Genomic DNA, 23,421 nt, shown 5'->3' with positions numbered 1-23,421 from the left:
ATTTTTATCGCCTTCTGAACCTTGACATAGATGACTCACAGCATAAATTAACTGCATACACACTCCGGAAGATCTTCGAAATTGCAGGGCGATACTGTTGTACATAATGTGTAGTTTACATAATGTACATGTACGTAGCTGGTACAATGCTTTCGGTACGGCTTTCAGATTGTACGGTGCTCGAGCTTTCTAAGCCCACTGAGGAGAAGCTATGGTAGGCCTATAAGTTTCGATTTCGGTCTCTGTGTAATTTAGGTCATGCTGTACTCTTGCTGTACTCCGTAGGCCTACTCTTGATCGTGCAGGGACAATCCCTGTTGCATGTGAAATGTAGTGCTTTGAGACATATCCAGAGGAAATGTACTTAAATCATTCGGCCTTGGTCGCTGAAGTTAAAGGGAAGGCAGGATGCACTTTGCTCGACACAACATGGGATATTTACTCGGTGAGAGTAACTTTAATCTCATCCTTCACTAGAAAAAAAAAAAAACAATAGAAGACAATCACATTTGGCCTATAGAAAGGGAGCTCCCTGTGCCCTCCACCTCTGAATCTGCCCTTATTATGGGGGTCGAAATTGATACGATTATTAGGTGTACTAGGTTTCGAGAAAGAGTTCAGTCCCGCGTCCTAGCTGTCACGTTAGTGTCGTGGTTGTACCGTAAAAATGATGAAGTTGAAGTACACTATAGTTACTGAGAACTGTGTAGGATTTATTGCTAAACGTTGACGTATGGTCGCTCGTCGGTCCAGCCGGCACCCACGAATTTCTTCACACGCGGTACTTCCTCACCATGTTTCTGCTCCTCTTCGACGTCTGGTACTGCGTCTGTAACTGAAGCAGTGTCGTCGTTCAGGGCAGACTTAGGAGTGCTGTATGCAGCCACAGGATCGTCAACGCTAGTCTCTCCTCTAGCCGACTCTACCGCCTCGTTCTGTCCACAGGGTGCATTCACTTCAAAGGATTTCCGCCACTTTACAGCGTAGTACCCACCAACGATACAGACGCAGACTATGAAGATCCCCAGGGCAATCCACACGTAGACCACGAGATGAAAGCTGCGAGTTGGGATCTCATGATGGTTCTCTTCACACGGAATCGGCAAGTTTTGCTCGAAATCAACGATGCGGGATTCAATCTCATGTGTGGCAGAGCCGCATTTCAAGGTGTATGTGCTGTCTTTCGCGTCAATCCACGGTAACCTTAAAGTTGCACCGTTTGCCTCAAAACAACTTCTGTTTTCAGCCTCCTCCCATGTTCCGTTGTCTGTTTCCACAAACCAAGTAACTTCAAGATCCGAAGCAACGGCACGACATACCAGGACGACGTCTGCGATTTCCAATTCACCATCGTTCTTTGATTCGTTATCCCACAGCAAACACACATCTATTGCGATCAGGTGTTTTGTTCCGATCTTCGATACGTTTTCCGAAGACGCTGCCGTCCAGTTGTCATTTAACATCGGTACAGCGGTGTAATTACCTTGTGCAAGGTGAAAAACAAACAGCATGCACATTACAGCAAGAGGGAATGCAGGAGCCGCCATTTTAGCAACTAATCCCTCAGAACACATTCACTGAAGTGACATAACACCTTCACTGTATTTCAAAAGGCTTTGTTTTTCTTTCGCTTCGCTACTGGAGTCAAAATTACAGGGCCATGGTAACTCGGAATGATATCTTGTATAGGACTTTCCTCGTGCGTACGTTGGTTTTGCAATAAAAACATGACAGGTTTTGATTTGGAAAGTTTGTGCAGTGGGTTTGTTCATCTGACAAATCACGACCAATGCCATTGAGCTGTAATAGTTGCTCTCTCAACAGTGAACTCTTTTCTTTTAAAACTGCATTTGTTGGAAATCTCCAGTGTCGACGTATCATACATTACTCTGTTCATGCGTGTATAAGAACGAAGATTCGCGTCGTGCAGCGTTGTGCTTGAAAACCCCAAGATGAGTTGAAGCAGGTGATCTTCGTTTGTTTGCTGCTTTTTTTCCACGTCATGGTCATAATTTTGCTCGCAGATATAGTGTAGCTATTAAGAACCATGGCATAGCGTTCTGTACAAAAGCGACAGAATGCGTTACCAAACGTTGAAAAAATCTCACCTAGATAATAAAATAATAATAATAAAATAATTAAAAAAAAATAATCAAATAATAAACAGCGGTACCAAATTTCACTCAATGGGGAAATGTATATTTAGAAGTTAGAGCTGACATCGACCAAGGGTAACAATTCTGCCAATACGAATGGCGGGCGAGAGCAGTCTGTCAGCCCCGAGCTGGACCAAGCAATTTACCTAGCAACGAAGGGTCCTTTGTTCATTTTGTTGGGAAATGCACTTTACTGGTTCACGAACGACTAAGAAATGCACGCGTTGTGGTTGTATCACTATCAAAATTAACACTTCTCACCTTCATGGCTCTTTTCAACCGATGACGGAGTGTTTCTGCTGGCGTAATCTATCAAATCTGTGCCTTGTTTGTTAGCTTTTGACAAGCAAAACCCACTTTCTGTTTCTCTTTTTAAAGCGATTCGTATAAATTCATGCGAAATGTCTGGAAACAACCCCCATTTTACGAGCTAGATCGACAAAATAATTTGATGTTGATTGAACTTCAAGTACAGCTCAATTCACAACTCAAAAAGGCTTTCTTGAAGACACCAACACAATCTTATCTGAACTCGCAAAGCGCGAGGGTTTAGGAAATGACTTCAGTGTTCTAGAGATTGAGTTCTGATCATTTATCATTTATAATAGAAAACGCTTATTATAAATTTTATCCTGTACATGAGAGACACCCCCCCCCAATAAATTTGAATCCAGCATTGTGCATAGGCCTCACTGATCATGAAAGCTCCTGTTTCCATCGAGAGGCGATTTGTATGCATTATAAATAAATTCCGGCATACGAAACCTAAGATGTACTGTATACGAAACTTAAGATGTACTGTAAATATAATTCGGTGTGAAATGTTGGTGTTTATCATTTTTAGCAGGCAAAAACTAGTCAGAAACGCAAGAGCTCAGAACCTGCCCTACCTCATTTTTGGTCGATTCCTTCAATAACAATGGCTATTTTTCTCTTTGCTCTCCTTTGTTTTGTGGCTTGCTCAGAGGCAACTGGCTTTGTGGATATCCCGGATAATCGGATCGTAGAGATTGGGGGTCAGACGGTCTTTAGATGCGGCTTTAATGAAGACTACGACTGCGCCTTTTTGCATATGCACAAAGAATTCCTTAACATCTATTAGGGCCTGTCATTCCTCTCTGATTGATCAATTTCCCAGTCGATTTACCCCGTCGCTCGGTAACAAGGCCTTGTACTACCCATTGATGCAGGGTACTACGCTTGCTGGATTTCTGGTACAGAGGAACTTTCAGGCTGTGGATATTGAAAGGTTGTGGGCCCGCCCACTCCAGTGTTTAAAGTTTTGTCACCAAGAATGACAGTGGGACAGATTGTTGCCTGGAAGTGTAAAATCTCTAAAGACGCCCCCATCGCGGCCCAACTCACGGGGCGTCCTCAAACGTCAAGCGCCGTACTTAGTCGGTATGTCAAACCAGGTGGGTCGTTCACCATTTGACAAGTTCTTCAAAAATCTGATATTGTAAGAAGGTTCACGTGTATTGCTGGCAACAACATCCGCAACGGACCAAACCGTCCGTTCTACATTAGTTCGGTCCTTATTCATCATAGCCAAATGTGTAACAGCTGTGCGTTTTTCTTGGTTCTTCAGAGATACCCTTCTGACAAACGAAAGTTTTCCATCATGGGCCAACGCCAGTACGGGAGGAAGATTCATTCTAGCCGACGAGGCAAGATTTCTTCTGATGAACGCTGAAGAAGAGGATGATGGTTTACTGGTAAGATGTGCGGCCTACAACGACCTCGGCAAGAGTGAGACCAGCAACGCACTGACCATCATCCGCTGTCCAGGAGGGCACTTTGCAGTCAAAGGCTCGACGAGCTGCTTTGACATCTCTCATGGTGAACCTTCTTACTTGTGGATAGGCATCGGTGGATTAGCGATGACGTCTTTCGCTGAACTTCTCATCATCTGCTTCCTGTGTGTGAAAAGATAGAGACCAACAGCACCTCAACAGATCAGCAAACCGCAGCGTGGTCAGAAAGTTATCGCCGTCTCGAACGACGGTAAGGCGTGATGTCATTGGAGGTCCACCGCCAAGGAGCGAGGGCAAAAGAAAGACATCTTACTGCTAGGTATTGCCAAGCAGAGGAGGCTGGATACCAGCAGCTTTAATGTTACGCGACGGCAACTGTTTTAAGAATTTGAGCAACTTTGGTTTCGTTTTGTGTCTGCTTCATCATCACGTCCTTTCCCGAGCACATATTTATGCTAACAGCTTCTAGTACTAGCTAACTTAGATGGACGAAAACATTGAGCTCTTCGTTAATCGGAAGCCTAAGATAATGCACTCATATACATGTACATGTAGGTAAACAATTTCCATACTAGAATCTTTTACACAAACGGTAGCGCTAATGTTTTTGATGAATGTAACCAATAATCCATGTAGAGAAATTTCTATAGATTAACTGACTTAGAATTGCTAGATACATGTGTCCAATTAGGCCATAAGTCTGGTCCAAGCCAAGTTGGCTCATCAGGCCTGTGTTTGTCTCCGGTTTCCTTGGCATGAAACGACTTAGAATATTTCTATTCCCCCCTGGATGGGATGCCAGTCCGTCGCAGGTTGCTTCCCAAGCTAATGCTGGTACCCATTTATACTCCCGGGTGGAGAGAGGCAAGCAGGGGTAATTAAGAGGCTTGCCAAGGGCCACTACATACTTTCTGTCAGCAGCTGGATTTGAACCTCCAACCCCATGACCGGAAGCCACAAACCCTAACCACTTGGCCACATGCCCCTCTCAAGCTGTAAGTGTACAGACAAAACGAGATCTTTAACCCATTGGGGCGGTATAATGGACATGTATATATCTTCTTTACGGAGGGTATTGAAGTTTTCAGAATTGGAGGATTACACAGCCTTTCCTTAACACGTAAATCTGCATGCAAAGGGAAAGGAGCTTGTTCCAGAAGTTGGAAGAAGAATTATAAAAATAAGCGAATAAAATTAATTGGGTCTCACGCACGAACACTGGTTTTACATGTAGTGAAGATAAACAAATACAACTTGTTTCTCTTTCAGATTATGGAGAACTCGAATACTTTTGATTATATCAAGCAATGTAAATGTTGAGCTTGTAATATTATTTACTGAAGAAAAACTGTTTTGCTAGCACTTTTACGAAGTGGGACGGGTTTATAGTCGTGAAAATATAAGCAAGGTGGAACACCATATTACTTGGGGACCAATAGTTTAGGCTGGTTTATTTTTTTCACTCATTAACTTTTAAGTGTGAAACTGAGTCTATTAAACGCATGACGATAGTCAGCCGTTTGAAAGGTTTATTACCAAATGAAATGGGAGTATTTATCTTGCTAGAAAATAATGTAAAAGCTTTTCCTATGCTGGGTATATAACAGGCAGGGAAATTTTCGCTAGGTAAATTAATACTTTTGTGTCCTCTAACTGTTTGAGGGCTGAGGACTGTTAAATCAATCAGCTTCGAACACAGAGCTGTCACCGTTGAACCAGGAAGTAAAGAATGAAATTGAAATTAAGTTACGTTTATTTAGAATGAACTTATAAACATAAATACATTTTTTCCTGTGCAACGCAGGAGGGACGGTCTACTTCTTGGTCGTCATTTTTACTTGATTTACTCCTGGAAAATGGCTGCAATGGCGTTGGTTGTTCTTTGTTCATTGACCTTTTCTGAGGCTGCCCTCTTTCAGGATGAACCTGTAAATCGAACCGCCGAGGTCGGGGGCCGGTTGACATTTAGATGCGCCTTTAATCAAGAACACGACTGTGCCTTTTCACATTGGGTATATTCGAGATCCCAATGCACTGAGGGACATTTTAAAGTTATTGGAACTTGCCGCTCCTTGTCTGATCATTTCGAAGATACAAGCAGGTTGGCCCTGTCGTTTGATCCCAGAGTCTCCCAACTGCAGATCAACGATGTACAACCAAGTGATACAGGGTACTACACTTGCTGGGACTCTCTTGAAGATGAGTATTCAAGATGTGGATATTTGAAAGTAGTCGACCCGCCCACTCCATTGTGCACGTTGTTATCATCAGGTGTTGAAGTTGCAGAATCCGTCACATTGAAGTGTCAAGTCCCGGAGGACGCTCTCGCCCGTACCAAGCTGACATGGCACCCACAGACATCCCACTCAATCCGCAGTCTGAAGGTAAATTCCGGAGAATCGTACACCGTTCAGCGTGTTGTTCAAGAATCAGACATTTTCAAAGGGTTCACCTGTATTGCTGGCAATGACATCAATAATGGTCCGAACTGTACAGTGTATCCCTTTGGCGTGGACATGGTCACTGTACCACCCTTCAAACAAGATATTCCACGAATACTCAGTGCAACAACCCTGCAGTTGGAATGCATGACCAACGCAGTCCCATTGCCCACGCACTACTCATGGTCAGTAAAAGAAGCCGCTTTTCCGAACGGCACGCTATCCGAATGGACAGAAGTGACAACGCACGATAGATATCAGATGACCGATGATCACAAGACGTTTCTGGTCGTCCATCCTGCTAAACGTGACGATGGCTTGCAGGTAAGATGTACAGCGTCCAGTTACTTGCGTGAGAGCGAGACGAGCGAGGCAGTGACCATCATCCGTTGCCCCGACGGACATCTTGTGGCGGACAGCAGCAACTCAGGTTGTGAGATCCCCCCTGAACCACCTTATGTGTGGACTGCAGGCGTCGGTGTGTTGGCAATCACTGCTGTAGTGGAATTGGTGATCATCTGCGTCTTATGCAAGAGGAAGAGGGCACCTGAAGTCAATCAAGACGACAGGAGAACTCTCGAACAAAGGAATGGTGACCCTCCTCCCTGGAATATCTACGAGACGTCAGATCAGCAGGACTTTCCCAATCAAGAAGGTATCGCCCTTTCGCAGTACATGGAGATGAGAGCTGTCCCGTCGTAAGACGTTACCAGCAGCACCTTCGTGATGATATTTTGAGGTGTTTCCGTCACTCTCTTTGGTGTGGATTCGGTGATTCAGAAACTGCATTATGTTAATTTATGGACTTCTTGATAATCTATATCATGAGACTGACCTTTGAGTGCAGTCTTCTACATAACTGTTAATGATTCTTATAATTGTAAACAAATTTAAGGATGTGTCACAAACACACTCATCGAAACGTTTGTTTATTTATTAAAATGTTTACTGAAGGAATACCTTATTCAAAAACGGAATTTCCGGGGGATGGAGACTTTCTTTACTTTCTTTACATTCGTTGTTTGTCTCTTGGCTTTCTCAGAGGCGACTGTTTTCTTGGTTGAACCACACAATCAAACCGTAGAGATTGGGGGCCACGCAACATTTAGATGCGGCTTTAAACAAGACTACGACTGCGTGAAGATTTACTGGGTATTTTCAACCTCTCACTGCAGTAAGGGTTCCTTTTCAACCTTCGCTGATTGTTGTTCTCTGTTGCCCAATCCGTTGTTAATAGATAACAGCCGATTGGTCCCCACGTTTGGTCACAGTACCTACCAAGTACAATTTAAGGATGTTCGACCCAGTGATGCAGGATACTACGCTTGCTGGGATTCTGTTGGAGATGAGTATTCACGATGCGGACATTTGAAGGTAGTCGACCCGCCCATTCCACTATGCACGATGCTATCATTAAGTGTCAAAGTTGGAGAATCCGTCAGCTTGAAGTGTCAAGTGCCAGAGGACGCTCTTGCCCGTACCAAGTTAACATGGCATCCACAGAAATCTGGCTCAACCCGCAGTCTGAAGCTCAATCCGGGAGAGTCGTATACTATCCAGCGTGTTGTTCAAGAATCAGACATTTTAGGGTTTACCTGCATTGCTGGCAATGAAATCAAGAATGGACCAAACTGTACCATCTCTCTCTTACACATCAATACAGTCCATGTGATTCAGCTCGATTATTCAAGAGACGAACCCTTCCTCAAATTAGAATGCGTCGCGGACGTGGTACTCCCAGATACGCACTACTCGTGGTCTGTGAGAGGCGCTGCGTTCCCAAACGGAACACTACCCGATTGGATGGATGTCAGTAAATACAGCAGACTCGATGCAGCTTATGATCAGACGAGGTTTCTGATAGTGAAACCTGCAGAAGATGACGATGGATTACAGGTGAGATGTACCGTGTACAGTGATAATGGTATGACTAAAACGAGCGAGGCGGTTACCATCATCCGTTGCCCTGATGGACACTTTGGGACGAACAGCACCTCGGACTGTGATGAAGATTCCCTTCAGCTGCCTTCCCACATATGGTTGCGCACTGTTGCACCTGTCTTTGCCGTACTTGTCATCTTCTTCCTGATCATAGTCTTGAGAAAGAAGCTACCAAGCCGGAGGACGAACGACAAACATGTGGTACCCATGACGACCATGAACGCTGCACCTCGGCAAACCGATTCGGCATCACTAGCCGCCATGTCCGATGACGACACCGATTTTACCGGCTGGTTACGTGGCGTCCCGTCACCCATCAGTCGACAAGTGGGGGTAAACAGTAGCGATCAACAGTCGAGCAGTCCTTCCCAACTCCTGCCACCCAAACCGCCACCCTACAGCCATCGACGCGCTCTCTGCCGAGCAATGACCGCGCCACCGTTGAAGAATCGCCGGCACAACGCTTCCGTGAACCCCGACGCCGACACTGACCAAGGAGCTTCCGCGTGCGAATGCATCGATCCTGTGCCGAAGCTACCCCGAGCGAATTCGACACAGACAACGACCACGAAGAGCCACCTCGATCATGTCGCAGACTCCATCACAATTCCTGAATACCTGGCCGTGGGAGGGGGACTGGAACCGCGAGAGACCACGCCCACCTACTCTGTGCCCAACAAGAACAAGAATCCCATCATCGAACCCAAGAAGGCTCGCCTTGTTCAGCCGTACGCCTACTTTGTCATTGAAAATTCTTAAATAATAATGATATGCAATTTTTTTCAAATGTGTTCGGGACTCTTCTGTTTGTTACTAGTGGACAGGTAGTATATGGACCGTAGGAGTCCACGCCTAGGCTAAGAGGCGAGTATGCTAATCTTGCTTTGCCTTGTTTCACGACCCAAGTTCATAACAATACTTACGTCACAGAATCAAATGAGGACCTTTTACTAATATGTTATTGCGTAATGAGAAGAGATACCGGTATAATAGTGCCCAATACAAATTAATAATCCCAGCCTGCACACCTACTAATCGAATCTTTCTCTGACTAATTTACTTCGTAAAGCAAGGTGTGATTCGAGTTGAAAGAAAAAAGATTTAAGTGTACTCTACTCAGTTTTGTTTAATTCTATGAAAACGGATTTGCTTGGAAAATTCACAGCTTTCAGTAACTCGGCACTGAGCCGTGTAAAATTTCCTTCCTGTAGGAGGCTGTATGGTCACTCAATCAAAAGATGTACACCGTGATTAGGTACGGTTTGGTGTTTGAACAATAGAATTTGTGTTTGGTTTTGTTTGGTTTTGTTTTGTTTTGTTTTTTGTAGCTGGTAATGTTTCATATCAGGTGCCCTATTTAGCACAGTACATTGCTTTGTGTTTGGCATTGCTGGTTGCGATAAAAAACGAATGAGGAATTTCTTCCCGAATTTTATTTTAATTTATGTTTCCACGTTTACTCTTCAATTACTAACGAGGAAATGGTGTGCCTGTAAATATGCTTTCAAAAGTTGACAGAGTGAAAACGCGAGTCAGGCTTTCAGTACCTGTCACTTTATCGTTTTGACTCATGTCTTGCGTTTATAATAACCAAAACAATTTCATAATTCATATAATCGTAATAAAAACCTCCCACACGATATAGTCACGCTACGCTCTAAGCCTCGGCTCAACATAGGAAGTTTGCTGTTATCTAGCAATATGACAAATGTAGTACAGAATACTCTAAGGCCACTCTTGCGTGGCTTAAGTTCACTCCCTGGAGATTGCAGGTGCCTGAAACTTGATGCGCGCGTATATTTTGGCAAGACAAGGCTTCCTATTGGTCCGAGAGGCGTGCGGGTGTACCACCTGTCCATATGAACAGCTCGTAATAATTTGGCCGCCAGGTTAGTCAATATGCGCGCGAACCTTGTGGATCACACAGGTTCTTTAAATTGATGAAACTATCACCAAAACAATCAAAAGGAATTTTTCGATGGCATCTTGGACAGTCTCAGCCACACAATCCCTTTCGATTTATCTTCTATTAAAGACTGTACACTTGAGCAGATCTGTCAGTTTTTCCTGAAAAATTACTAAGACAATTAAGAATATCATAAAAACTGAAAGCAATTGAAACGTTCTCTTTTATGTAAAGCAAGTGGAATTTACTAGAATGTGCAAGTGGCTTGTGTAACGATTCATAACCGAGCTAACTTTTGCACTTCATACTGATAGGACTTCATACTGAAACTGACAAGCACCAAAATAATGGAAACTGATATATATCTACCTGTGTTTTTCCTGTGAAAAGCGAAATGAAATGTTTGGAAAAAAGTCTTTGTAACTAGACAGGTGCATTTTGGACATTGATTTATTTGAAAAAAAAATGGCATTTGAAGAAAACAAGGTTTATTTGATTACATGGAAGATTAGCTGAAATTATTTGTAAATTAGATTTATTAACTAAAAAAGTGAAAGTTTGACAAACTGAAGGCACCATAGATCAATCAAAGTCCCGCGGGCCGTGTGGCTGTTTTTTTTATTTTGGGGAGATCTTTCTATTGTCAAAGAATTAACCTTTTACCTACAATCTCAAGCATACTCTCTGATAATTTGTATCTTTCGTGAGATATCCAGCATTGACAGATCTCGAGTACATATTTGAATCTTATTTGTAAGAAACATTACTCTCTAAACAAATCCTATTTCCACTTGTTTTGATCCGACTATTTGTTTGTTTCTGCCGTTAAGAAAGTTTCTTCTAGAATATGATTACTGCATCCTCTAAGTTGTATAAGGCTTATGCACCATACATGTAATAATGTAGAAAGTACATACGTATACGCCTGTAATATCGCCTCTTATCTGCTAACAATAAAACGTGTTTGTTTTATACTAGCTTTAAAAATGGTTCTGGTCATGGAAGTTTCAACTCGATCGTCTATAATTATTGCAACAATTGCAGAAGTTTTGTTTTGCCCTTATTTTTCATTGTGTAAATTTGAGTTTACCACAGGTTTCATCCTTGTCGCGTTTGTGGTTTTAATCATGCATTTCGTGTAGATTTGAAAGACCACGTCAGCATTTCAGAACTTCTCTTTACGAATAGTGATGAATGTTTGTAACTTACTTAAAATAAAAAGCTCTGAATATAAAAGAGTCGTTTACAGCTTCAAGTTAGTACCCGGTTTCTTTTACTTCCATCCATAACTTGCTTGTTTATATATCTCTGTATCACATAATTATTCCTTAATTGAGAAAAATGGTTTCGCTAGTCGCTCAGTATACAGTTTCCGTTGTTACACGTTCCTACTTCGATAATTTGCTCGCTTTAATAAGCAAGCCAGTGCAATAGCGTTTATTAAAATTGTGCGTTGCACAAGCGAACACAGGAAATGTTTTTTCCTGATTGATTGTGAAAAGCCTCGGCAAACGCCCAAATTTTGCAGGAAAGACGGTGACGGCAATTCCCAGAAATTTGCACGGGACCTTTTCCTGGAAAATTGTAAAGACTGCAAATCAAGTTTCCTGAAATTAGATCAAAATTGATTGGTTTCCATTCTAAGTGTGAACAAAAATGTATAAGAAATTATGAGAAGAAACTTGGTATGAAGAACGAACGGAAGAGCCACTGCTAACATTACAAATAACTATTCAGTTGCTCTTACAATGCCAGAGGGAAGTCTTGAAATATGTTAAGGTGTGTCCCATTTTCAAAGATCCATCCTCATTCATGTTAACGAACTTTGATTGTTACAGTGTTTATTCCTGTTATGGCGCCATCTCCATGCTGACTGGCGTTTCTTCCCATTCCTCATCGTCATGTGATTCAATCACAATTTATCCGAGTAGCATAAGGCCGGTCGACTTTTCCGGCGTCCACGTCAACTACCTCTTCCTTGAGTTTGATCCTGCGACTGGGTACTTCGTACCCACCACCCGTGGCAGCAGCGGAGCGGGTGCTGTCTTGGTCAGAATTCTTCCCCGCTTTGATCTGATTGCTGGAGAGCCCACAGTTAGTAACATTTGAACACCAAAGCAAACCCAGATGGCACTGGTGAGCATAGGCGCTCCACAACCCGGCTCACTGGTACCAGCAACGAAGACGATGCTCACTGCTTCGCTCGTCTTGCTTGCTTGGAGACTGCTGTAAGCTGTACATCTCACCTGAAGGGTGACGCAGTCTCCTGTATTTTTGATGAGAAGAAATCTGCTCTCAATCACAGTGAATTTGTCCGGATTGCCGCGGATTTCTCTCCACTCTTTGTTTGCTGTACAGGTATCTTTCACGGACCACAAGTACCGCGTGGAAGTGCCCACTTGGGCGACGCATTCCATCCTCACAACGGCCGAACCTTCAGACATGCTCTGACCGACAAAGCACAACGTCACCACGCTGGCATCGAACGGATACATCTTACAGTTTGGTTCACTATAGACGTCATAGCCAGCAATGCAGGTGAAGTTTCTGGAAATATTCGAGTCTCGGAGAACACGCTGAATGATGCAGCTTATGATCAGACATTGATCAGCTTATGATCAGACAAGGTTTCTGATAGTGAAACCTACAGAAGATGACGATGGTTACAGTATGGAGCGGCCTTCAACAACCACCCCCCAACCCGCGTACTTGCGTTATGGACGACTCCAAGCATCTTCCAAACTAACTAAAAACAAATAAACAAACAATTAGAAAACCAAAAACCGAACAACACAGAAAACCGCGCACGGGCGTGACTGCAAAATCTGAATTGGTAACCCTGGGTCAAAGTCTTTTAACATGAAGAAAAAAACCTTTTCATATCATGCCAATAAATGGGCCACGAGCTGAACCAAGAGAGGGCGCTATTTTTAGCAACGGGGTTCACTGTGGTCTGAAATGAAATTGGCTGGTTCACGAAGGACTAGGAAATACACTCGTAACGGTCGCATTGCTGCCAACAACTTGAACATTCTCGGCCAATACGCATTTTTTCAACCAGCTGGTATCGTATGTCACAGATTGTGAATGTTACAGGGCGTGGCAAAACCACAGCCTATCCTGATCCCGTGACTTGTATTTCCATTTGATTTCATTGAGCAGAATGGCAGGCTTTACACTCGTTGTTTTTTGTCTCCTGGCTTTCTCAGAGGCGACTGTTTTCTTGGTTGAACCACACAATCAAACTGTAGAGGTTGGGGGCCAAGCGACATTTAGATGCAACTTTAAACAAGACTACGACTGCGTGAAGATTTACTGGGTACTTTCAAACTCTCACTGCAGTGAGGGTTCTCTTTCAACCTTCGCTAATTGTCGTTCTCTGTTGCCCAGTCCGTTGTTTATAGATGGCAGCCGATTGGTCCTCACGTTTGGTCACAGTACCTACCAAGTAGACATCAACGATGTTCGACCCAGTGATGCAGGATACTACGCTTGCTGGGATTCTCTTGGAGATGAGTATTCACGATGCGGACATTTGAAGGTAGTCGACCCGCCCATTCCACTGTGCACGATGCTATCATTAAGTGTCAAAGTTGGAGAATCCGTCCGTTTGAAGTGTCAAGTGCCGGAGGACACTCTCGCCCGTACCAAGTTAACATGGCACCCACAGAAATCTGGCTCAACCCTCAGTATAAAGATTAATCCGGGAGAGTCGTACACTATCCAGCGTGTTGTTCAAGAATCAGACATTTTCAGAGGGTTTACCTGCATTGCTGGCAATGAAATCAAGAATGGACCAAACTGTACCATCTCTCTCTTCCACATCAACACAGTCCGTGTGATTCAGCACAATGATTCAAGAGACGAACCCTTCCTCAAATTAGGATGCGTCGCGGACGTGGTACTCCAAGATACGCACTACTCGTGGTCTGTGAGAGGCGCTGCGTTCCCCAACGGAACATTACCCGATTGGATGGATGTCAGTAAATACAGCAGACTCGATGTAGCTTGTGATCAGACAAGGTTTCTGATAGTGAAACCTACAGAAGATGACGATGATTTACAGGTGAGATGTACCGTGTACAGTGATAATGGTATGACTAAAACGAGCGAGGCGGTTACCATCATCCGTTGCCCTAACGGACACTTTGTGACCGGCAACACGTCGGGCTGTGAGAAGATCCCACATGACTTGTCCTACTTGTGGATGACTGGCTTCGTTGTATTTGCATTTACCTTTGTGGTTGAGTCCGTCGTTATTTGCATCCTGTGTGCAAAGAGGGGGACATCAGGCACCCATGGGGACTCTAGCTCCCCTGACGCAAGGAGGCAAGACCCTGGCATTGTCTTGGATGATGGATATGAGACACCAAGGCTTCCCCAAGATGCTCCTGTCATTAGCGAGTACATTACGTTAGATGCATAGGGGCCGCAGTATGAGGTTCTGCAATTGTTTGGTAAGCAACACCAGTGGTCTTCCTGCATAAATCACCACATCAGGATACTGACTTATCCCAATACTGACAGATTACTTAACACCAGTCTCTGTGCCATAGCAGAATAAAAGCGCTGTGACTCGTTTTTGGGAGCTTCCAAAGATGTCAGTTACCACATTAGCTGTGGTATTTTTCCAGGTCAGAGGACACTATCGGCCGAAAAGTAAATAGCCTGTTTGAGATATAGAGAGAGTCCACAAGCACACTCGTACATTCGTTGTATACGTTAAGTAGTTAACTACGTGTAGTTGTGGGCCCTTCAAGATGGCACCTGGTGACTTCAGCCCTCAATCGCGATGCCCCGTCTATGAGCTATGTAACTGCGGGCCCAAGATGAGCGATTAACATACATGGCGGACTCCACACGGCTGCTTATAACTGTTTGTGGCAAATACGTTCGTTTGTAAAATCCATTGCACTCAGACATGGTGTTCGGGACGGCGTTGACCTCCCAAGAGCACCATTCACGTTTGGAATTGTTGTCGACCAAGGAGTCCAGCGACATTAGTGCTTGGACAGTTTGCCAATGAGGCCGCCGTTTGGCAACAATAGAGCACATGTATACGTAAAGTCAAGCTCGTAATGACCGATAACATTAATCTTCAATATTAATTTAGCAGGACGATACTGTACTATAGGAGACATGATGGGCATTTGTGTCATATTTCTTTGGCTTATTACAAACTCACCTATTGAGCCAGCTTGTATGTACGCAATATACACAGGAATTTATGATTGAATTGCCGGAAAGAATTATGATGTGTCTTTATCCATCTCCCTAATTCACTTGGTAATTTAGTCACATTGTAGTTAACGTAGTTGATTGCATTTTGGAAGTTCAAATCTGAAAGAGGCCGAATGAACTGTTGAAATGAAAAGAGCTTTTGTGACAGGGCTTATGTGAAGGGTACTGAGTAATAACGGTTTTCGATGTTTAAAAGCTGGTTCCGGTATAGGTATTAAATGATAACAAGAAAATACTTGGATTTCATGATGACGTATCAAAAGCAAATTTAGCGCTCTCTGTACATGTACGCACTGACTCGAATCCCCTGTACGTAACGTGTATGCAGTGTCGGGGCTGGTTCACGCTGCCTTTGCACACATGCAGCGCGTAACGTGAACGCTCCGTGACGTTCATACTTTATCTTTTCTCAAGTCTCGGCTGCGTGTGCCTATCCGACAAAAGTTACGCATACATTGGTGCGTACGCACTATCCGCTATTTTTACCCACTGCGTGAAAGGGCGCGCATTTTCATTACGCACTGCGCTTCCGATCACGCACTGCAGACACCTCAAAATAGACCTTCGCGCTGCGTACACAGTGAAAACGCAGCGATTATGGACTGGCCTTCAACAACCACCCCCAACCGGCGTGCTTGGGTAATGGACGGCTCCAAGTCCAAGCATCTTCCAAACTAACTAAAAACAAATAAACAAGCAAATAATAAGCAAAAAACCGAACAACACAGAAGACAGTGCACTTGCGTAACTGCAAAATCTAAAGTGGTAACCCTGCGTCAAAGTCTTTTAACATGAAGAAAAAAACCTTTTCAAATCATGCCGATAAATAAGCCACGAGCTGAACCAAGAGAGGGCGCTATTTTTAGCGACGGGGTTCACTGTGGTCTGAAAGGAAATTCGCTGGTTCACGAAGGAATAGGAAATACACTCGTAACGGTCGCATTGCTGCCAACAAATTGAACACTCTCGGCCAATACGCATTTTTCAACCAATGAGGGGGTGCTTCTGTTTGAGGCGGATAGTAGCCTACATGTAATGCGAATACCGAATAAGGTGTATGGCTCAAGCCTTTTGCCCATTTACTTCTCTTCTAACGGTTTACTCCATATCACAGTTATGACAACCAATGTTAAAAACACTGCATCCTTTGACGCATTGCAATTAAAATTAGATCCATGTTTCCTGTTATTCGAAAGTAATGTTATATTACAAAGGAAATAAGCAGTTTGTAGCCGTAAAAGTAAAGATAGCCTTTTTTACTCTAAGTAGCTTTGACAACACTCAGTTGCAATGTCATCATCCTGACTACATGGATGATTATTGGACGTTTGTACTCTGTGTAACTATGGGACTGTGAGTTATATCCACCCTTGTCATTGGTGGAATGAACACTACTCCAAATCCATTGCTTTCTTGACCCTTTTCGAAGTTAAAAGTAAAGTATTCGCCAGAAGAAAAGAAAATTGTTGCGTTGAATAATTAGCGATTAAACCTGTGAGAACGTGAAAATTGGGATTTCAAGCTATTCATGGTGACAGACGACTAAGATGGAAAGCTTGCGGTAAGCACTATGCAATATCTCTTTTTGAGTCTGTGTGGTTCTGATAAGAACCGGAGAGGCTCAACGTTTCGGACAGTGTGCTCTGTCCGTCGTCAGGAGACTGAAGAGATGCCGACAGGGAGTGGGGCTTATATGCTGGTTGGAGGTACTGGAGTGTGACGGATCCTGCTGTGTGGTCAGGTGGATCGGTGGATCCTCCTGGGTACTGATGCATGTCAGTTGGTCATGGGCTGTGGTGGGGGAAGTTTGCCTGGGTATAGGAGACCCTGGGCGGGGGGGGGGAGTCTTAGGGTATAGAGGACCCATCAGACCGGGAGGTGAGGAGGGGCTGCCAGATATCGCTGATGGAGAAGCCGATGTCTTGAGGTACGGTGGGGTGCTTGGAGATTTCCTAGGCTTCTCTAATGCGTCTTGGGTACCACTGTTCAATGTTGGCGATGAAGTGGGCTTCTTCCCAGTTGATGGTGCGGTCTTCGACGTGGGAATGTTTGATGATGGCTGACTTCTCATATTCCCCCTTTCTGCCATTGGCTCTGTGTTCTTTGATCCTGGTAGGGAGGTCCCTACCAGTCTCTCCGATGTACACTTTGCCACACTGGCAGGGGATCTTGTATACACCTGGTCGGCGGTGTGGATCTTGCCGGTCCTTGTGAGAAGTCTGAGTAACTTTGACAACATGTATTTTCAATGTCATCATAATGTCATGATATTTTTGCCTCATGAAACCTGTGAGAACGTGAAAATGAAAGGGAAGTTTACCTTAAAATGAAGAGGTGTGGCTTATGAGTTGGGAAAACAAGGTCTAGATTGGCTGTTACTGGATGACTGTGTTTTGGTGTTCCATTCCAGCTCAGGTTGTTAAAATTTATTTTCCAGGTAGAAACTTATCCTGTAATGAAACTAGAAGTGCATTTGTAGCTGGTATCGTATGCCACAGATTGTGAATGTTACAGGAGGTGGCAAAACCACAGCCTTTCCTGATCTCGTGACTTGTATTTCATTGAGCAGAATGGCAGGCTTTACACTCGTTGTTGTTTGTCTCCTGGCTTTCTCAGAGGCGACTGTTTTCTTGGTTGAAACACACAATCAAACCGTAGAGGTTGGGGGCCAAGCGACATTTAGATGCGGCTTTAAACAAGACTACGACTGCGTGAAGATTTACTGGTTATTTTCAAACTCTCACTGCAGTGAGGGTTCTCTTTCAACCTTCGCTAATTGTCGTTCTCTGTTGCCCAGTCCGTTGTTTATAGATGGCAGCCGATTGGTCCTCTCGTTTGGTCACGGTACCTACCAAGTAGAAATCAACGATGTTCGACCCAGTGATGCAGGATACTACGCTTGCTGGGATTCTTTTGGAGATGAGTATTCACGATGCGGACATTTGAAGGTAGTCGACCCGCCCATTCCACTATGCACGATGCTATCATTAAGTGTCAAAGTTGGAGAATCCGTCCGTTTGAAGTGTCAAGTGCCGGAGGACACTCTCGCCCGTACCAAGTTAACATGGCACCCACAGAAATCTGGCTCAACCCTCAGTATAAAGATTAATCCGGGAGAGTCGTACACTATCCAGCGTGTTGTTCAAGAATCAGACATTTTCAGAGGGTTTACCTGCATTGCTGGCAATGAAATCAAGAATGGACCAAACTGTACCATCTCTCTCTTCCACATCAACACAGTCCGTGTGATTCAGCACAATGATTCAAGAGACGAACCCTTCCTCAAATTAGGATGCGTCGCGGACGTGGTACTCCAAGATACGCACTACTCGTGGTCTGTGAGAGGCGCTGCGTTCCCAAACGGAACATTACCCGATTGGATGGATGTCAGTAAATACAGCAGACTCGATGTAGCTTATGATCAGACAAGGTTTCTGGTAGTGAAACCTACAGAAGATGACGATGGTTTACAGGTGAGATGTACCGTGTACAGTGATAATGGTATGACTAAAACGAGCGAGGCGGTTACCATCATCCGTTGCTGTAACGGACACTTTGTGACCGGCAACACATCGGGCTGTGAGAAGATTCCCAATGACTTGTCCTACTTGTGGATGATTGGCTTCGTTGTATTTGCATTTACCTTTGTGGTTGAGTCCGTCGTTATTTGCATCCTGTGTGCAAAGAGGAGGGCATCAGGCACCCATGAGGACTCTAGATCTCCTAACTCAAGGAGGCAAGACCCTGGCATTGTCTTGGATGATGGATATGAGACACCAAGGCTTCCCCAAGATGCTCCTGTCATTAGCGAGTACATTACGTTAGATGCATAGGGGCCGCAGTGTGAGGTTCTGCAATTGTTTGGTTAGCAACACCAGTGGTCTTCCTGCATAAATCACCACATCAGGATACTGACTTATCTCAATACTGACAGATTACTTAACACCAGTCTCTGTGCCAAAGCAGAATAAAAGCGCTGTGACTCGTTTTGGGGAGCTTCCAAAGATGTCAGTTACCACATTAGCTGTGGTATTTTTCCAGGTCAGAGGACGCTATCGGCCGAAAAGTAAATAGCCTGTTTGAGATATAGAGAGAGTCCACAAGCACACTCGTACATTCGTTGTATACGTTAAGTATTTAACTACATGTAGTTGTGACGACACCGATTTTACCGGCTGGTTACGTGGCGTCCCGTCACCCATCAGTCGACAAGTGGGGGTAAACAGTAGCGATCAACAGTCGAGCAGTCCTTCCCAACTCCTGCCACCCAAACCGCCACCCTACAGCCATCGACGCGCTCTCTGCCGAGCAATGACCGCGCCACCGTTGAAGAATCGCCGGCACAACGCTCCCGTGAACCCCGACGCCGACACTGACCAAGGAGCTTCCGCGTACGAATGCATCGATCCTGTGCCGAAGCTACGCCGAGCGAATTCGACACAGACAACGACTTCGAAGAACCACCTCGATCATGCCGCGGACTCCATCACAATTCCTGAGTACCTGGCCGTGGGAGGGGGACTGGAACCGCGAGAGACCACGCCCACCTACTCTGTGCCTAACAAGAACAAGAAACCCATCAACGAACCCAAGAAGGCTCGCCTTGTTCAGCCGTACGCTTGCTTTGTCATTGAAAATTCTTAAATAATAATTATATGCATTTTTTTTCAAATGTGTTCGGGACTCTTCTGTTTGTTACTAGTGGACAGGTAGTATATGGACCGTAGGAGTCCACGCCTAGGCTAAGAGGCGAGTATGCTAATCTTGCTTTGCTTTGTTTCACGACCCGAGTTCATAACAATACTTACGTCACAGAATCAAAGGAGGACCTTTTACTAATATGTTATTGCATAATGAGAAGAGATACCGGTATAATAGTGCCCAATACAAATTAATAATCCCAGCCTGCACATCTACTAATCGAATCTTTCCCTGACTAATTTACTTCGTAAAGCAAGGTGTGATTCGAGGTGCAAGAAACGAAAGATTTAAGTGTACTCTACTCAGTCGGGTTTAATTCTATCAAAACCGATTTGCTTAGAAAATTCACAGCTTTCAGTAACTCGGTACTGAGCCGTGGAAAATTTCCTTCCTGTAGGAGGCTGTATGGTCACTCAATCAAAAGATGTACACGGTTGTTAGGTACGGTTTGGTGTTTGAACAATAGAATTTGTGTTTGGTTTTGTTTTGTTTTGTTTTTTGTAGCTGATAATGTTTCATATCAGGTGCCCTGTTTAGCACAGTGCATTGCTTTGTGTTTGGCATAGCTGGTTGTGATAAAAAACGAATGAGGAATTTCTTCCCGAATTTTATTTAAATTTAGGTTTCCACGTTTACTCTTCAATTACTAACGAGGAAATGGTGTGCCTGTAAATATGCTTTCAAAAGTTGACAGAGTGAAAACGCAAGTTAGTCTGTACCTGCCACTTTAACGTTTCGACTCGTGACTTGCTTTTACAGTAACCAAAACAAGTTCATTTACATAGTAATACAAACCTTGCACACGCGGTGTAGTCACCTTTCGCTCTAAGCCTCGGTTCAAAAGTGGAAGTTTGCTGTTATATAGCAATAGGACAAATGTACAAGGTAAAAAAAACATTGTTTTTACGGGAATTTCCTGGCAGTTTGGACGCCAGTACTATCCCTTAAAAAATAGGTGGTATAAAATTACAAACAAACCGTTAAATTAGGGTCAGAAAAGAACGGCCCTGCTGCTGTAATTATACATCGATGACTCGTAAAACTATGGAAGCCATACGGTAAATATATATATCCATTTGTTTGTAAATCTACAGCATTTTAAGTCCATTCCATTCCATTCAATTGACATTTATTCTGATCGTGCATAAATAAAGCATTGGAATTGTTAGCGTGTTTACAATTAATCTAGGATGAAGAAAATAATACAAAAGTAGTAACTAAGATGAAATTTGCACCACCGAGGCATAATCAAAAGCCAAGGGCTTGTATTGAAATGCCTTGAAAACAGGTAAACAACCAGACATCAGATCACAGGACTAACAAACAGACAAGAAACGAAAACATGACAGACTGAAAAAGACGGACGGCAGTAATTTATACAAGGTTATAATGCGAACAACAGAATAGAAAATAAAGTATACACGAGTTATGGAACTGAGAGGGAAAATATGGTAAATAACTACAGAGAAGATCATTTTTGTATAACGTTCTGAAACGGCCTACAGACGATTGTGTTTTCGAGGCCGTGCTGATACCGTTTCAAAGTCGTGGCCCCTGAAATTGTAAAGTATGAATCGAGTAAGATGTAAGATACAGTGCATGGAAGGTACATTGGTTGCGAGACCGTGTGCGATAGCCATGGACACTGTTAACAGGGGTGAAGAAAGAAGAAAAAAGACTTGTGTGTGTATTTGAACATACAAAGGCCGGTTTGAAGTTTGGTAATATCTTCACGGCAATAGACCTGTGAAATTGCTGTTTCAGTAATGTTCCTTCCCATTACGTTCTGTAAATTAACATACCGGGCTGTGAGAAGATCTCCCATGACTTGTCCTACTTGTCGATGACTGGCTTCGGTGTGTTTGCACTTATTTGAGCGGTTGAGTCCGTCATTATTTGCATCCTGTGTGCAAAGAGGAGGGTACCAGGCACCCATGGGGACTCTAGCTCCCCTGACTCAAGGAGTCAAGACCCTGGCATTGTCTTGGATGATGGATACCAAGGCTTCCCCAGGATGCTCCTGTCATTAGCGAGTACATTGAGTTAGATACGTAGGAGCTCTGCGCGTGTTTGTGTTCATTTTGTGGTCTGCAACACCAATAATCTTCCTGTGTATATTACCAAACCACGATGATCACTGATCTCACCACTGACAGGAGCTATTTAGCCGTTGGTCCAAGATGAGTGACTTATACGTATACATGGTGGACTGCACGAGGCTGCGTATAAATTTAAGTGACAAATACATGCTTTTGTAATTTGCATTTGTACTTGTACATGATGTGCAGGACGGCGTTGGCCCGATGGCCTCCCAAGAGCAATATTCATGTTTGGAATTGTTACTGACGAAGGAATCCAGCGACATTAATGCTTAGACATTTTATCAATAATGGCGCCCTTCGGCAACATTAAAATACAGGTAATGTACAGGAAAGGCCGTAATGATCGATAACGTTGTGTTTAATATTAATGTATCAGGACGATACTGCACTTAAGGAGACATGATGGGCATCTGTGTGATATTTCTCTACTTTAATACAAAATCCCCTATTTAGCCACCTCGTGTGTACGCATTATACACAGAAATTTATGATTGAATTGCCGGAAAGCAGTATGATGTGTCTTAATCCATCTCAATACTTCACTTGGTAGTGCGTTTTTGACTTGAAAAATCTGGTACTGGGAGAAGAAACTGTTTATTTGAAAACTTACCTCAAAAGAGCATGTGAGCCAAGCGCTGAACCAAGAGAGGGCGCTATTTTTTAGCGACGGGATCTACTGTGGTCGGAATTGAACTTGAAATGAAGCTGGTTCACGAACGACTAGGAAATGCACGAGTCAAGGTCGTATGGCTACCAACAAATTGCACACTTTCGACCAACGCGGCACTTTTCAACCGTTGGGGGGGTGCTTCTGGTTGAGGCGGATTGTAGCCTACATGTAATGTACCGAATAAGGTGTATGGCTCAAGCCTTTTGCCCATTTACTTCTCTTCTAACGGTTTACTCCATATCACAGTTATGACAACAGTTGTTAGAAACTTTATATCCTTTGACGCATTGCTAAATTAGAACCATGTTTCCTGTTATTTGAAAGTATTGTTATATTTCAAAGGAAATAAGCAGTTTCTAGCCGTAACAGTAAAGATAGCCTTTCTTTACTCTGAGTAGCTTTGACAACATGTATTTGCAATGTCATCATAATGTCATGATATTTTTGCCTCAAGAAACCTGTGAGAACGTAAAAATGAAAGGGATGTTTACCTTAAAATGAAGAGGTGT

The 23,421-nt window shown here is 43.7% G+C and overlaps 1 protein-coding gene across 1 annotated transcript; it reads left to right on the top strand.

The window, feature by feature from the left end:
* The first annotated feature begins 79 nt into the window (after positions 1-79).
* LOC147796526 (uncharacterized) lies at positions 80-12,762 on the top strand. Its single transcript, XM_087147287.1, has 2 exons — positions 80-214; positions 3,745-12,762. Exon 2 carries the CDS (start codon positions 7,339-7,341, stop codon positions 9,049-9,051), a length of 1,713 nt encoding a protein of 570 aa, XP_087003413.1. The 5' UTR covers positions 80-214; positions 3,745-7,338; the 3' UTR covers positions 9,052-12,762.
* Positions 12,763-23,421: the final 10,659 nt, after the last annotated feature.

Source organism: Acanthaster planci, linkage group LG16 (genome assembly GCF_054643075.1).
Source record: "Acanthaster planci isolate LZ-2023a linkage group LG16, COTS_SCS, whole genome shotgun sequence".
Taxonomy (NCBI): domain Eukaryota; kingdom Metazoa; phylum Echinodermata; class Asteroidea; order Valvatida; family Acanthasteridae; genus Acanthaster; species Acanthaster planci.
This window is presented reverse-complemented; position numbering and strand designations above follow the sequence as displayed.

Excerpts from the sequence above, each read along its gene's own strand:
- LOC147796526 (XM_087147287.1), top strand. The coding sequence starts at position 7,339 with ATGGAGACTTTCTTTACTTTCTTTACATTCGTTGTTTGTCTCTTGGCT.